Here is a 15,802-nt window from a genome sequence, read left to right on the forward strand (position 1 = left end):
CCAATAGCTGTTGAGATGTTTCACTGAGAACCACAAACGTTAGCCTCATGGTGGTGCCAGAGGAAATGTCAGGAGATCACCAAAGTAATTATTGAAGGATTCATCCACAAAATGTCATGGCAATGCATGGATAAAATTTGAACATTCACAGCAGTCTCACTTAAGATGTATGTTTTTTGTGAGTCAATGAAATGCAATCCAAAACTTTACTATTTTATGTTATTTTATTATTATCTTTATTCTGGACAACATGCATATTAGGCTATGTTTCATCGTATTTCAGGACAGAACTGAAAATAGTAACCAAATTAGCAATCACATATGACTTTGATATTGATCATTGTGCTGAGTCAAGGACTTATCACACCTAAGACACTGTCACTACTTCCTTTGTGTATATTTCCATGACATTCTCCCACTTTCACAATATCATATACACAAAAACAGATGCACTCCTCGCCGATGACGTTTCACTGATGACCAGATGCCCATACCAGATGCTCACAAGTGTTTTTTCCAAACACAATATGCATCTCTTCCAACACTGGCTTAAGAAGCAAGGGTAGCTAATGTTGGACTCGACAGCTGGAAGATGTGTTTACACAAAAATGTTTCCTCATTCAGGCTGCTTTGGCCTCTTACGTTAAAGTGGCTGCTCTTTTCAGTGGATATTTTTTTTTCAATTTGGCAAAACAAAAAAAAGAAAGAAAGAACACAGAGACCTCAAGTATACATGTGTTTAAATATTATATCATATTTAGGGATGTCACTTTGTATTGATTCTGGATTTATAAATAAATAGTGTACAAGATCAATCCAGTCAAATGCTAAAAAAAGTCTATGAATGAATAATTTAACTACATACAGTATGTAATATTTTCTAACACTGCAAAATAAAAGATTGCAGTTATTTATTAATTACAGTTAGCTGGTTTTGGCTTTTTTCTGGGTGGTGGGGAGGGTATTTGTGATAAATAAATGCTGTATCTCCTCGCTGTAACCCAACCCATATCTGAGAGCTCCCATATGTGGGACACCTGAGGTTTCTTCACCAACTGTATGTAAAACATTTTCTCCTTTAGAGAAGGGTCCTCAAACACTAGTGATCTAGTGGAGATGTTATATTTTTTCTATTTGCTGTAGCCCAAACAAATAACTTATATTATGTTATAAATTGTCTTTCATAGCTCTATATCCAACCCTCCAAGACAGCTTCCGTCCTTCCTCAGCAGCTCTTTGTTTACTCTACATCATTTTCATCGTCATCTTCCAACATAGGCATCTCTTTCTCTGGCAGCAGGCCATAGCTGTTGAGGAAGGCTTCCACATCAGTCGCGAAGAACTCCTCAGTTAGGTGCTGTGTGCAGGCCAGGAAGTTCCCCAGTAGTTCTCCAGCCTTGTAGACCAGTAGTGTAGGCAAAACCTCATCTGAGAACCGCTCGGCAGCACCGGATGCAACAGCATCAATCCTGCAGAACTTTACAGTGGGGTACTCAGTGGCCAGGCAGTCAAGGCAGTTGTTGAGCTCCTCACAACCTTTGACCCCAACCTTATAGATGTGGACCACCACCACTGTGGTGTGGTGCTCCTTCTCAATGACTTCTAGGAAAGCCTCTCCACTGTTCAGGTCATGCACACCTTCAAACTTGGGCCCGAAGCTGAGCTTATCATGCATCTCCTGCATGCACCGCTTTCTGTACTTCTTCAGACATCCTTCATCCTCCTCCTTAAGCAGTTCATACTCTTGGACACTCATCTGAAAAAAATATATTACAGCAATAATTACAATCTTTATTGGCTACTGAAAGAACATTGCCTATAACTTATTAGAACACAAGGTAATCCTTAAATGGATGCATTTGTCCATAAGGCAGGAAATTTTCTAAAATTAGATTGTAATTCTGAAAAGCTCTCATTGCCGACACACTTCCTTATTTGCATTGCTTGTGCTAGACTGTGCAAGATTGATTTTTACAATGATATCAGCCTTCAGGTTTATTTGTAGCTGTTACATAATACACAGTGTACAAAGATCACAATCAAAAGCACTGTGTTTGCTGACCATCAAAGTTTGCCATCTTTTTTACTGCAGTCTTTCGGTTATACCTTGCGATTAAGGTTTGCTCTAGAGTCGTCTTTTGGCCCGCCTGGGGACGACATCTGTCTCAGCAGTTCCCTTTTTGCAGGTGGTAAGTTTTCCTGTTCCATGCTTTCCAACTTAAACCTCCTCCAGTCATTGATGACTCCTTTGGGACCTGTGGACATGAGAAACAACATTTTTTATTCAGGTTGGGCAGGTTGTGGTTTCATGGAGTACTATTCTCAAAATTTACTCTCAAGGCACAAGTTATCAATGATATTTACGATGTCACGCCGAATTACTCTTTTACTCCTTTGTAAAATGGCAATGTGCAGATATGAATCATTGGTTGGTATCGTGTCAGGTTATAATTTAGGGTTTAACTAATTACCAATTGCGCAACCGTTGCATAAGAAAAACAGGAATAGAGCTTGACTTTGCTTTAGTCTTCCTGTTACCTGTTTGGTAGTAATGTTTGAAAACACTGCCTTTACTTACCCGTGTGGGTTGCGGTCTCTTCCAAATCGATGATTTTGTCAGACATGTTTCTGGTTAGCTACCTGTGAGACAAAAAACTAGAGAATTAGACTGAATTAAAGGAAGTCATCCATTATGTAATGTGCATGTGCTGATGACTGACTGAATAATCACTGTGCTTTTTTTTTTTTTATAAGCGTTAATGACTTGTAAGACTTGTTTGTTCTAATTAGATAATTGTACAGCCACAGATTGTAAATCTTTGGGCTGTGACAGAGCTACTGGATACCAAGTGAGTCCCATGATATTTAATTAATTTAATGCCATCTAAGAGGATTACTGCACCGCAACAGATCTCTCTTGCTTGCTGTTAGCCCTTGGAGATACTGTTTTAAGATGAAACAGATGTAACTGGCAACTAAAAACATGAAACCATGAAGAAAACAAAATCATACAACAACAACAACAACAACAACAATACACTAAAATTAATGATAATAATATGTTCAAGTGTATAACACGATTGATGCATTTATTACTACATTAAAAGAAGGAAAACACAACTAAAACAAGGGTCCCATGTTATGATATGTGATGTCATGTGCAGACAGGTTGTAATAGTGCAGCTTCTGCAGATGTCATGTACAAAACATTTGAGATAGATGTAAATCTATAGTCAGGTTTTGATATACTTTGGGTGTCACACTTTGTGATGTTGCTGACACTCCGTGAGGTTTGTAATGTGTGTGATGCCAGTGTTTGGATCAGTAGATAGTGTGACGTATGCAGAGCAGACATCTCATTGGATTAAATGGCCTCTCCCCAGTGTTTCAATTAGTGTGGTCTTCCTTCCTGCGTAGAGTCATGATGTTGATCTGGTCTGATGATCTTTGTCGCCACCTCTTAACCCTCAAATCCACAAGAGGAGATTTGCCTTGATTAGTTCTAGCATGAGCACATTAAGTCGTGTATAAATGTTGAATTTCTTTATGTGTACTGTATGTGTGCAGAATACAAAGTGTCTTGTAGACAGCTGACACTTTCCAATAGACACAGACCCATGACCAACACCAAACCAAAAGAAAGTGTTCTTTGTTCTTATCCTTTGCAGAAGCTTTTACTTTAAAACAACAAAGAAACTAAACCAGAATTGGTAAAATCTCTTTGAAAGATAACCAATGTTGTAATAGTATAAAATTTTGAATGCAATCCATATGAAAAATCAGTAGGGCAATCAGTATCAAACACATATAAAAACAAACAAACTAAATAATCTATCAATCTCAAATTACACCAATTCATAAACAAACTTCTCATTTCTACACATTTCTATGTAAGTATTTAGCTGATTTTACTCCATTATCTACAGATAAGAAAAGAGTTTTCCTTACCTTTCACGCTCACAGTGAAGTCCTCTTTCGGTCAGTAGCTAACCTCGCACTGGTCTACACTTGATCACTTCACTGAGATATCTGTTGCTGGATGGTGTGTGTTTTTGTGTGCATGCGTGTTTCTTTTCCAGCCAATGAGCTTGGTCTAATGGAGATTTCAAAAAAAGACCCTATAGACCAAACAGAAATAGAGCATAGATCCTAAGAGGATTTCACTTCAGGAATTAGAAACGTCTTGTTGACAAAGGCCCAACTACACACAATGAAGAGAGAGAGAGATAGAAAGATACAGAAACGGAGAGAGAGAGCAACAGAAAACCTTTTTTTTTCAAAACTATGGAAGGTTTCTTTTTTTTTTTTAACCAGAAATCTAACACATCACTTGATTGGGCAGTCAATGAGAGCCTCTCCTATTCAAGACCAGCACAAAAAAACCTACAGTGTAGTCTTTCACTATTTTCAACAGCACATAAAGAGTTAACTCAAGCAAGGGCACTATATCCCCGAGATGAACTCTCAAATAAAGTGCTCTTGTCTGGAATTCAAAGTTCTTCCAGGCATAGAGCTTCACACGAAATGAACACATGATGGGAATCTTTCTAAACACAAAACACCGCTAGCTAAGGGCGCGGAATGTCTAGTGATGCTTTATCATGTGCTTCCTGATTATTTTCAACACAAAAATCACACTGTAGTCTCTTCTCACTTCTTAAACCACCATTTTCTCTTTATATTCCCCACAAGTAGATTTTAAGTTTTGGAATATACTTTGTGAGTATACAATGATAGCATTTTAAAAATAACAGATAAGAAGTAGAAAACAGAACCATCTGTAAGAACACTAAGAACATCTACACTGCAAAAAAAGAGTAAATTTGCATACAATATGCAGCAAAGTTTCACATTATGTTACATGTATTTCATATTTTTTAAGAATATTGTTGTCTATAAATTTACAGTTAATGGCTTTTTTGTTGTTGTCATTGTTGTTGTTTTTTGTTGTTGTTTTTTTTAAAGATTTTTCTGCCATCAGTTTATAATCAAATTCTATAATTCTCCAGTCTTTCTTTTAAAAATAAGGTAAACACTCATTATTCTATAGCAGGGTTTTGTTAATAAAAACACATAAAGAAATAAATTTTACATACAGAGTTAATTTCATAATGAAAAAAGCAACACTTTGTTATAAATAGGGCTAATGCTAGTGATCATACAACATGAATGTATTTTAACATGGTTGAATTAGTAAAAATACTTTAAAAATGAAATATTATGAGTAAATTGTTTAATGCCACAAAAGTGACAGGTGTTTCTTTTAAAACATTATGTCAAATGATGGTGATTCTACAAAATGGCTGTATTTTTACAAGATTGTGTTAGAAGTATATACACTAAATACACTACACTTAATTTTTTACTGTCAAATGTCATAATGACAAAAGTGGCAAGTCTTTCTTTTAAAAATAGTGTGAAATGATGGTGATTCTACAACACTGTTGCATTTTTACAAGTTTGTGTTAACAAAAATAGAGTAAACACACTGTACATTACATAGATTTTATTAAAAAAAAATTAAAAAGGGAGTGTGGATCTGTTTGGTTGTATGTGCCAACACTGCCTAATAATCTACTGTGACAGTGGTTATTCACGGTGCATAAACTTAGGTGTCACCTTAGAACAACATACATTCAGGCAATACATTTGGGTTGGTGTATTTGCACAGTATTAAAAGAAATACCTCAGTCACTTCCATTTCTTTGTCTTTCCCTACATGTCTCATTGTAAGCTTTCCTTGAACCCAGTGCTGAATCACTGCAGTGCAAATAGGAAAGGTAAAAGCTCTCCACACCCACACAATATTTCCTGGGACAGCTAATGCAACTGTGTTGACTTCTGTCCTTCGTCTCTTTGTGTGTGTCCTGTATTTATTGGCTTAAAGGATTAGTAGACTTTTTTATTCAGCCACACTGAGTATGCGTGTCAGGTGGGGTTTCATTATTCTCAGTACCCAGGTAAGCATAGGTTGCTTAATATGGAATTTGGCAGATTATTTAGCACTTTCTGTTCTAAAAATGTCTGTCAGCAATAGCTTAGAGTCCAAAACTAGTCTCGCTATCTCTGTCTCTGACTCTGTCTCTGTCTCTGACTCTGTCTCTGTCTCTGTCTCTCAATGCTTAGGAAAAACATACTATAAAAGCATATACAAACTCACATGACTGCGTGACAATGCTGTAACTGATGCGATACAATAACTGACAGATGATTGAACTCACAATACACGACAACAATAACAGTAAATGTATTTGTAAGGGCAGCAATCAGAAAGGATCAAGGCCTAAACCAAATTCCGTAAAAACCTTAAAACATAAAGAACACGTGAGAAACCTCAACAGAAGGATTCCAGTCTCTATGGGTGCACAGGACTGTGTTTCTGTGCACCACGCTGAGTCGCTCTGTTACATGATCATGGATCATTGGATCACCTTCCTTGGCTGGATAAAAGGGTGACTCCGGGTCAGCTTTATTACACCTTTTTTAAACACTAGAGGTCAGCCTCCTGCCTTCATGCACTATAGCTAAGGATAATCATGCTGCTTTGCAAAGACATACACTTATTTTAATAAAAGTTTCTATAATTAATGAACATACAGGGTGAACAGTCAAAATATTGGACACTATAAAATATAGTTGAATGATGTTACAGGTCACCAATTAAATTCTGTTTAAATGTTTAAATTCTGTAATCCTTACAGTATATCTATTAAATATATTAAACATTACTGTTCTATTAATTTTACTTGCCTCTTTTAGTCTTTCTGATTTTATTTTTATTGTTCTTATTCTTGTTCTTATATTATTGTACATTATGTAAAGCACTATGACTTTTCCTTGTGTATGAAATATGCTACATAAATACAGTTGCCTTGCCTTAATCTGCTATGGAGGCAAACTGACATTTAATTGGTTGTTCAAACTTTAGCCTTAATAATCTTACGGTAAGAGGAATATTTGAATACACCACATCGTGCAAACACAAGGGTTTCATTCACTGTGATTCCTACATTGAGACAAATGTGCAAAATGTGTCAAGTAAAACTAAATGAAAAAAATGTTGGTTCCCCATTTCTTTATGACTCACCGACACCAGCATTTCCACCAGCATGTTTGGCTTATAAATATACATTTACATTTACCAGCTTGTCCCTGTTACGCGGGGGCGAGAGAGTGAAAAAAACCATGGTGACCAATCTAAATAACACAAAAAAATTTCCATTAGTGGAATTTCAACTGGCATAACACTCGTCTTTGTTCACTTTTGAAAAACATCTGAAACAACACCGATAACTTGATAGCTCTCCTGCACAAGTGTTTGTTCACTTTGAATTCATGTGTAACTGTGTACATGTAGGTAAAAATGTGTTTTCATGATATTCAGATCTAAAATTACTAAACAATTTAGTAACAATCACTAAAAAAATATTAATACCAGGAGAAACTTACAGTAAATGAAGTGTTTCCCGGTAAGTGTGCGTGCACATGTGCGTCAGCTTTCCTCCCCCTTTTAACTTAATTAAAAAGCACAGTTCATATATGATCCACATACTCCGTGACGTCCTTATGTCTGGAACTTGGAGTATAGAGTTACCTCATTTTACAGAGCCTGCAATTACAACCAGTCACTACTTTTCATACATCCATGCTGAGGTTTCTGAATATTATGGTTTTCCTAGTAAAGTAAGCTTTGAGTCACACAGATGGGTATCAACATTCAGATGTGTAATGTAAATCTTGTGCGCCGCTGTGATGCATATGTGGGATGAAGAGTCTTTAATAGATCTTCAGCGTTTCTCCCACGGACTTCAGCTACAATAGAGCCCTCACATTTATCAAGTGAGTCAGCTGTGTGTACATTCCATAGATAAGCTGCTGCCTTAAAGTTAGGCAACGGCTTTCCCCAACGCTATTAATCATTGACATTAGAATGGCAGGACATTATAGGTAAAAATTATTATCAGGCACCGACCATGTGGGGTGTAATACCATTTTGTTCTTGACAGGGTAGTTTCATTCCAGTGTCAAGTGTCACATGTCAGGGGAATATATCTGGAATTTTATTTGCATTTGTAACAAAGTTTGTTTTTACACCTGTGACACATTGATGGCAAATGTCACAGTGAAGAAAATTGATACTGAAAGAGGAAACCACTGCCATTTCTTACAACAACAAACTTTGTAAGAAGCTTATTTATTTTACTAACACATTCACAGTAATGAAGATAATGATGTCTCTTTGACAGTTCTCTTGAAGTGCAATTCCTCAAGTTGCTCATTTATTTGGCCCTCTAACACTCACTATACCTTTCCATATCAGTGACAAAGTGCCTGATGAGTTAGTTCTTGGTAAGTTGTGTAAATGTAATGTAAAAAGGAAAGCATTAAGCTTCTGTAATTTTCCTCTGGACAGGTTCTGACCTAGATGTGGTTTCCCTCCTGACATTTTAATCACCCTTATGAACAAGAATTGAGATCCTTCCAAGATTTTGACAGCTGTAGGCTATTGGAGTATTATGAGAATCTGTCTGAAAGTCCAGCCTTGCTTTATTTGAGGCCCACAGCCAACAAGTGTCTGCGGCTCTGACTCAGGAGCTTTCACTTCCAGTTCATTGAGGCAGATGTTATAAATTGGCAGTGAAGATGTTTTCCTGCCGTCTCTCACTGCATCATCTGGTACCAGTTGCATTACAGTTGCTCTGAATTCATGTGCAGCAAAAAAACACATGTGATGCTGAAATGGAGTGTAACATTTCCTCCTCTCCCACTTGGGTTTCCCAGCTGAGCTCAAATAATGGAAAAACAGATGACCAATACGACCTTTTCAGTGCTGGACTGTCTGAATCTGCATCTGCTTTCATACATTCAGGTTATCTGACCAAATTTTATGCAACTGACAACTATACCCACCTTCAGCAGTGGTAGTTCGAGTGTACGCAAGTGCAAAAACGGGCAGAGGTCCAAGTTCTCGCCTCCGCAAAATATTTTCTCGCTATTACTCACATTACTTGTACCATTTTCATTCACTTTCTGTTCCTCCCTGCAGACTCTGGCAAGTGAGTGAAGACACCAAATTTTGAAGCAAATAGATGGAAATGGTGATGATGTGCAGATACATTTGGGACAGGTCTAAAATCAATAAACCAATGAGGATGAATCAATGGCAGGATCAAGGGATGTTTTTTTGTCCGAGTGTTATGTCTATGCGTGTGAGTCTGCCTGAGTGTCTGCACGTGAGCACTGTGAAATGCACGGAAACTGTCCTGATTTTAAGGAGCAAATTAGAAAATAACTTTGTTTCTTGAGTGATTCATTGTGGGTAAGAGTTTTCTTTCCTAACTATTCTCCCTGTGTGTGAGATGGCATGAATCTCCTGAGTTGAGAGTCGAGGAAAGAGGACAAAAGACCAAACCAACAGAAATGTCCCTTCATAGGAAATTTATATTGTATGTCTTTTGTGGATCAAAATATTTTCTTTTTCTGTGCTCAAATAGTAAACTTTAAATTCTATTGTAGTTTACAATTATTCATGCATCAATTAATTATATCTCCAGTCTATTTATCACTCACTTTGGTTTTCTTTGGTTTTACTCAGAAAATAATCTGCACATATCACTCTTTTGGCTCCAAAAGAGCCATATTAATTAATTTTGACAGAATTTTGAGTATGCATAGTTAATGTTAGTCTCTAGTGCACTCAAACACCTGTAAATAGTTTGGTACCTTGATGTGCTGCTAAATACTGAGCCCTGTTAGCAATGTTTAACCTTTAGTCATTTAAAATGTGCTATTCTTAAATGTGTTCCTAATTGTAATAAAGATGACATAACATATCTTACATTATCTGTGAGTGGGCCTGTTGTTGCATAGAGAGACTAATAGAAATTAAATGCATAGACAATTCTTGACAATTCTTCTTCTACGGGGGCCTGTTGTCTCCAAGGTATTCTGGTACTTTCTTGTCAGTATAATTTTGCAAGATAAAGTGAAATTTTTTTTCAGTTGGTGCATACACTCAACTGCATCTCTGCTCCTGTACACTATTCGATCAGGATTTAAATATCTGCTCATATTCAGTTTTACGAGTGATTTTTGAATTCCTGATTCATATTGTTGTCTTTGTAATGTAATGTAAACTATATGGGCTCCAGAACTGCAGTTAGATGCTTAATGGAGGAACTCAACACTGAATGGTCAGTAGTTTTCCCTTCACCCTTTACTTCTGTTTTCATCATCACCACATACATCATCATCGTTGTGATCATTCATGACTTCATGATATTAAGAGACGCAGGAAGATATGGATTGGTAAAACAGTCTGTGGTACAGTGATTACATATCTCCACAAAACCCCCTGATTCACTCTCTATGTATGTATGTGTGCTTGTTTCTATTGCGTAAAAAAAGCTAGTCCAGTGAGTAGTGCGTAAGAGAGGGAGGGAGGGAGGGAGGGAGTGACGAGGGTACAGTCACTCTAATCCACCGTTCAGCCTCTGTTGCTACTATCACGACCCATTCATAAACATTACTCATCCAACTGTAATGTTGGTGTTTCTGTTTTCAAATGAATGCCCCCCCTTGACTGTTTCAAACTCTGAGGGAAAAAATGACACACACTATAAAAACATTGTGCTTTATTATTTTATCAAACATGCCACTGGGAGGAGCTGCAGGAACACACAGCAAATCAGAAAAAAAAAACCTGTTGTCACAGTTACTCAATAAATAAAATGCAGCAAGTCCATGAGACACTAATGAAGGTAGTCATTCCTGATCACTGCACGGTGTTGGAGTTTTAATCAGGGAAGCGTTGATGAGAACTTGGTAGGGTGGAGAGGTTATGAATCAGCAAATATAATTATAATACTGAAGTTTGTTTATATGTTACCTCTCAAAACATGGTTACGCAATGATTTAAATGTGCTTTTGCAAACCCAGATGAAAACACTTTGAAGGAAAAACAACAGATGGAAAGATAACAGTAACGTGACAGAAGAGGCACAGAGCTGGAAAGAAATACAACTATGCAGTAGAAAGTACAAAAAACTAAAAACAATTAAGTCGTAAAGAGTTTACATTAATGTGAGGCTTAACAACAACAACAACAACAACAACAAAAACACCAACAATAATAATAATAATCATCATATTTTTTTCAGTTGTGATGATGTGAAATTAAGTTTTCCATTTACACATAGCCATAAACTGATGGGAATGGTGTAAATTGTGTCGTAATCAAGCTTTTGGCCTCGTAAACAGTGTCTGTTTGAATGCCCTATTGCTGCCAAATCACATGTGTTTGTTTAAGACTTTGTTTTTTATTATGCTGTGTGTGTGTGTGTGTGTGTGTGTGTGTGTGTGTGTGTGTATGTGTGTATATGTGTTATTTATTTAGTAGTCTAATGGCCTGAGGGAAAAAACTGGTCCTCAGGCTCCTGGTACATGATTTGAGAGTCCTGTACCTCCTACCTGAGAGCAGCAGGGAGAACAGGCTGTTGTGTGGATGTGATGGGCCCTTAATGACCTTCAGGGACTTCCTGAGGCACAGCTGGGTGTACAGCTCCTGCAGGCCGGGCAGCTGACCCCGTTGATGTGCTGGGTTGAGCGCAACACCCTCCCCAGTGCCTTGTGGTCCATGCTGGACAAAACACATCTCCACCAAGAAACACCTCAATATGTCTCAGTAAGTTACATGACTTTCATAGATCCACAGCAAGCTCTGACGGTGGTCCAGATGTCACAGTGTTAAAATTTTGAGAAAAGAGTGGTAGCCCTGATACCAGGTATAACATCATGACTAAGTGCCATATTCTTTGATTGGACCTTGTTAATCAGACAATATGTGATTGACATTCTGTAAAGTTATGAGAAACACACCCCAACTTTTTTCCCTTATTGGGTGCACATCTGGAGTCACATACAACACAGGAGTCTCCAACCAAGATGGAAGGGAAAAAATCTACTGCCAAGTTTTCTTGTTCTTTTTTTTGGGAAGTGGATGTGATTTCAGCTTGGTTGAAACCTGATCTTATTTGTACAGTTCGTTTCATGGTGGAAACTTCTGTAAATGTATTTCTATGCAAGTGTGTTTAACATTCTAAGTCATTGTTCTGGGTGATATCCTGGACTGAAACCGATTTTCCTCTCCCAGGTATACTTCTTCCCTATGGCTCATTGCCCACCACCGCCCTCCCAGTTGTCTCCACCTTTACCTACTCAGCCAGGTCACTCCCTCATCAGACTAAATGTGTTTACATGCAGCCTCTACATTACACTACGCCTTTGCTTGTCATGATTCATCCAGTGTAGACATGCAAAGAACTGCTGAGGGTTTCCTATATGTTTTCTTAAGTATTGTCACTCAAACATAAGGAAATTATTTTGAAATCACTGTACTGCAATGTAGACACACATAATTTGAATAACATGATTCAAAAACACACCCACATATTAGAAGAAGAGAAGTTACGTGTTCTGTTATATATAATGCCATGTTATTTGTAATGTCATGTCATTTTATGTGTGTGGTGTGGTCCAACCCTAGTGTGGACACATTCACAGCAGTAAAAAAAAAGAGTATACATTAAACCTTAACCTTAAAGAATAAGTTTAATCATATTCTTTATTTTTCCTTTTGCCAATAAATTGCACAACACCAAAGCCAACAATAAATCATCCTACTTACAAGTATTGCCTGATGTAGCTAAAGCCTGATGTAGCTTACCCCTCTGTGCCACAGACCTCCCCATTAAACAATTTAAAGGATATGGCTGGCAATTTTGTATATTCTTCCTATTGTCAACTAATCTCATGTGCAGAGCCAAACCAACAATGAATTGATCCTATGTAGTAGCATATAAAGGGCAGAAGATGCTATTTGGGCACTGGAAACCTTTAAAGGGCTGTGGCAAAAAAGCATGCAGAACACCACACAATTATAAACACTGGACTTTTCTGTTACTGCTGACAATCACAGTCTACTATAAGCACACAAATTATTCATGTGTGCACAAAATTCAATCAAATGTCATTCACTGCAGAACAGTTTTGCCTGTCTTCCCACATCCTAACAATGCCCAGTCCCTCACTGCTAAGAGGAACTGTTTCCACTCTCCCTCATTGAACAGCTTAGGTTCTTGTTGAGCAATGGAGCACTTCTTGGGCTGGATAGTCAAACCGGCTTGGTGAAGATGCTGTAAAATCTCTTTGAGATGCTGCAAATGGTCCTGACGATATCATCAAGGTCAGCCACTGAAAAGGCCTCTGCACCTGCTAACACTTGGTCCATGAGTCTTGAGAAATATGGCATGTGCATCCTGTAGGCCAAATGGTATGACAGTAAATTGAAAGATGTACTTGGCCTTACCTGCCGATGTACTGGGCCTTACCAATACACTCAATGAGGTCATCTAGTGCGTCAAAGTTTGACTTAGATTTCAATTTTTGAAAGTCAATACAGAATCAGAGCAATACTTCTTCAAAACAAGAACTATTGGATTGCTCCACTCACTCTGTGACCTTTCAATGACCCCCAGTGACTTCATCACTTCCAGTTCCTCCTTCAAGGCAGGAAGAAGCCTCCCTGGGACTCTGTATATCCTCTTAATTTGAGTGTCCTCTGTATTTAGGGGAAGAAACTGGTCAGTCTGAACCTCCTCTTTCTTTACAGCCCTCACCAAGGGCTGTTGGCTGGCATGGTTCGCCTTGGAGTGCCACTCTTCGAGCAGATTTATATGAAAAGTCTGTTTCTTTCTCCTATGAATAAGCATACTAATCTCATATGTGGTATATCTTCCTTAAGATTTTAGAGAGGCCTTGCCATCAAGCTAGCAATTTGTTGTCTGAAGTTGGTAGGAGAAGCAGAACTTCTTGTCCGGGCTGGAAAACTCTCACTCTTGCTTTCTTATCAAAACAGTGTTTTTGTCTCACCTGTGCTTTCTCCATATTGTCATGCACCAATTTAGCCATATCCCCAATTTAGACATATTGGAGGACAGGAGCTGGCTGGGGACTGCTGGCCTGCTCCCAGGCTTCTCTGAGAACATTGAAGGGTCCTCTCTCTTGTCTCCCCTACAGCAGCTCAAATGGAGAATAACCCGTGGAGGCCTGAGGCTCCTCACTGTAAGAGAACATAAGGCAGCCAATGATCCCAGTCTTTTCCATTTTCAGCCACAAACATCAACTTTAATGTTTGGTTATGTCTTTCTACCAAGCCATCAGTCTGTGGGTGGTAAGGAGTGGTCCTGATCCCTTTTATCCCTAGCAAACTGTACACTTGACGTAAGGTCTGGGATAAAAAAGTTGTGCCTTGGTCTGTCACTATTTCTTTGAAGATCCCTACTCTGGAGAAAGCTGTAACAGGGCTTGGGCAATTGAGCAGTGACTCGCCTGAGTAGTCACACACTACAAATATGTGCCTAAAACCACAACGAGTCCTTTCCAATGGCCTTACAATATCCATTGCTATCCTGGAAAACAGTACATCAATGATTGGCACAGGCTGCAGTGGAAATTGCTTGACCTTCTTGTGGCTGGCTAACTGACAGTCAGGACAGGCTCCACAAAACTTTTGAACATCAGTGTATAAGCCTGGCCAATTAAATTTATTTACAATGTGTGTCTAGTGTTTTTCACTTACAAAATGTCCTGCCCAAGGTATAATGTGGCCTAGGGTCATCCTCTCTTTAAGATGGACTACTAACTGCTCTATTACACCCCCTTCTAGCCTGTGATATAACAAGTCCCCTCAAAGGAAATAACTTTCTCCTGTTAGAGATGTAGCTGACCCTGTCTGCAGTCCATCTATCTTGGCTTTTCTAAAAACTGCATTCAGGGTTGAATCCTCCTTCTGCAACTGCTCTACACCACTTGACACCTCCCACCAGCTATCTTTCGCTGACTGGCTTGGCTGTAGTAACTTCTCTGGGTCTCCCCATTAATTTCTCCCTCTTTCTCTGTTTTCTGCTTTTTTAAACCTTGCCATTATTCTCTACAGGGAACTCAGACTGGCTAAAAGGAAGCTGCTCTAACCAGTGTGAGTGGGAACGGTCACTAGGAGGCTGATCTATGACACATCCTGGCCTAATGGTATTGGATGACTTAAGCCTGGTACAATCCCCCCCCCCCCCCCACTTTCCCCCAAAAAAGTAAGTCTGACCTTGTACCTCTAGATAAACATGGAGTGTAGGATGAGGTTGTTTGTCTCCATGAACACACCACGCATCCACCATCCCATTCTCCAACTGCTGTGACTGAACCAAATAAGGCAATGTTTGGGTGCTAGCTGAATCTAGCAGGGCTGTGGCTGGAATACCGTTTACTGAGATAGCGGCTGTCTGCTTTTCTCCCTGAACTTCTTGAATATCTGATTTTGGTCTGGGAACACAACATAAAGTATTAACACCTTTAACTTTTATAGCTGGACACTGAGGCTTAATGTGGCCCTCCTTTCCAGAAAAATAGCAAACTGGTGGACCTTTATCTCTTCTCCCTACAGCACATTGAGTAGTTCTCACTGTAAAGGTTCTCTCTCCTACAACATTACCACCTTCTCTACGAATAGGACCAACCCACCAAACCCAGCAGACTTACCCTTAGTTGTGGGCTGGCAGTGGCTCTTGTCATATCTGAAGACTTTGTGCCCCATCAATCAGTGATGAAGGCCTCCACCAGTTCTGTCGCTTTCATTACACTCTCACTTCAGGGAACAGTGTGCAGAGGTACTGCTCCAGGACTAGAATTTCTCAAATTTCCACCCCTGTCTTCTTAGCTGGTTTAACCCACTTCTTATGAAGATCTTTCA

General features: G+C 38.7%; 1 protein-coding gene across 1 annotated transcript; it reads right to left on the bottom strand.

Moving 5' to 3' along the window:
* Positions 1–924: 924 nt before the first annotated feature.
* Positions 925–7,502, bottom strand: pdcb (phosducin b). Its single transcript, XM_042416438.1, has 5 exons — positions 7,450–7,502; positions 3,949–4,118; positions 2,579–2,640; positions 2,107–2,255; positions 925–1,756 (listed from the first exon to the last, which is right to left on the bottom strand). Exons 3-5 carry the CDS (start codon positions 2,622–2,624, stop codon positions 1,241–1,243), a joined length of 711 nt encoding a protein of 236 aa, XP_042272372.1. The 5' UTR covers positions 2,625–2,640; positions 3,949–4,118; positions 7,450–7,502; the 3' UTR covers positions 925–1,240.
* Positions 7,503–15,802: the final 8,300 nt, after the last annotated feature.

This window comes from Thunnus maccoyii, chromosome 7 (assembly GCF_910596095.1).
Source record: "Thunnus maccoyii chromosome 7, fThuMac1.1, whole genome shotgun sequence".
Classification (NCBI taxonomy): domain Eukaryota; kingdom Metazoa; phylum Chordata; class Actinopteri; order Scombriformes; family Scombridae; genus Thunnus; species Thunnus maccoyii.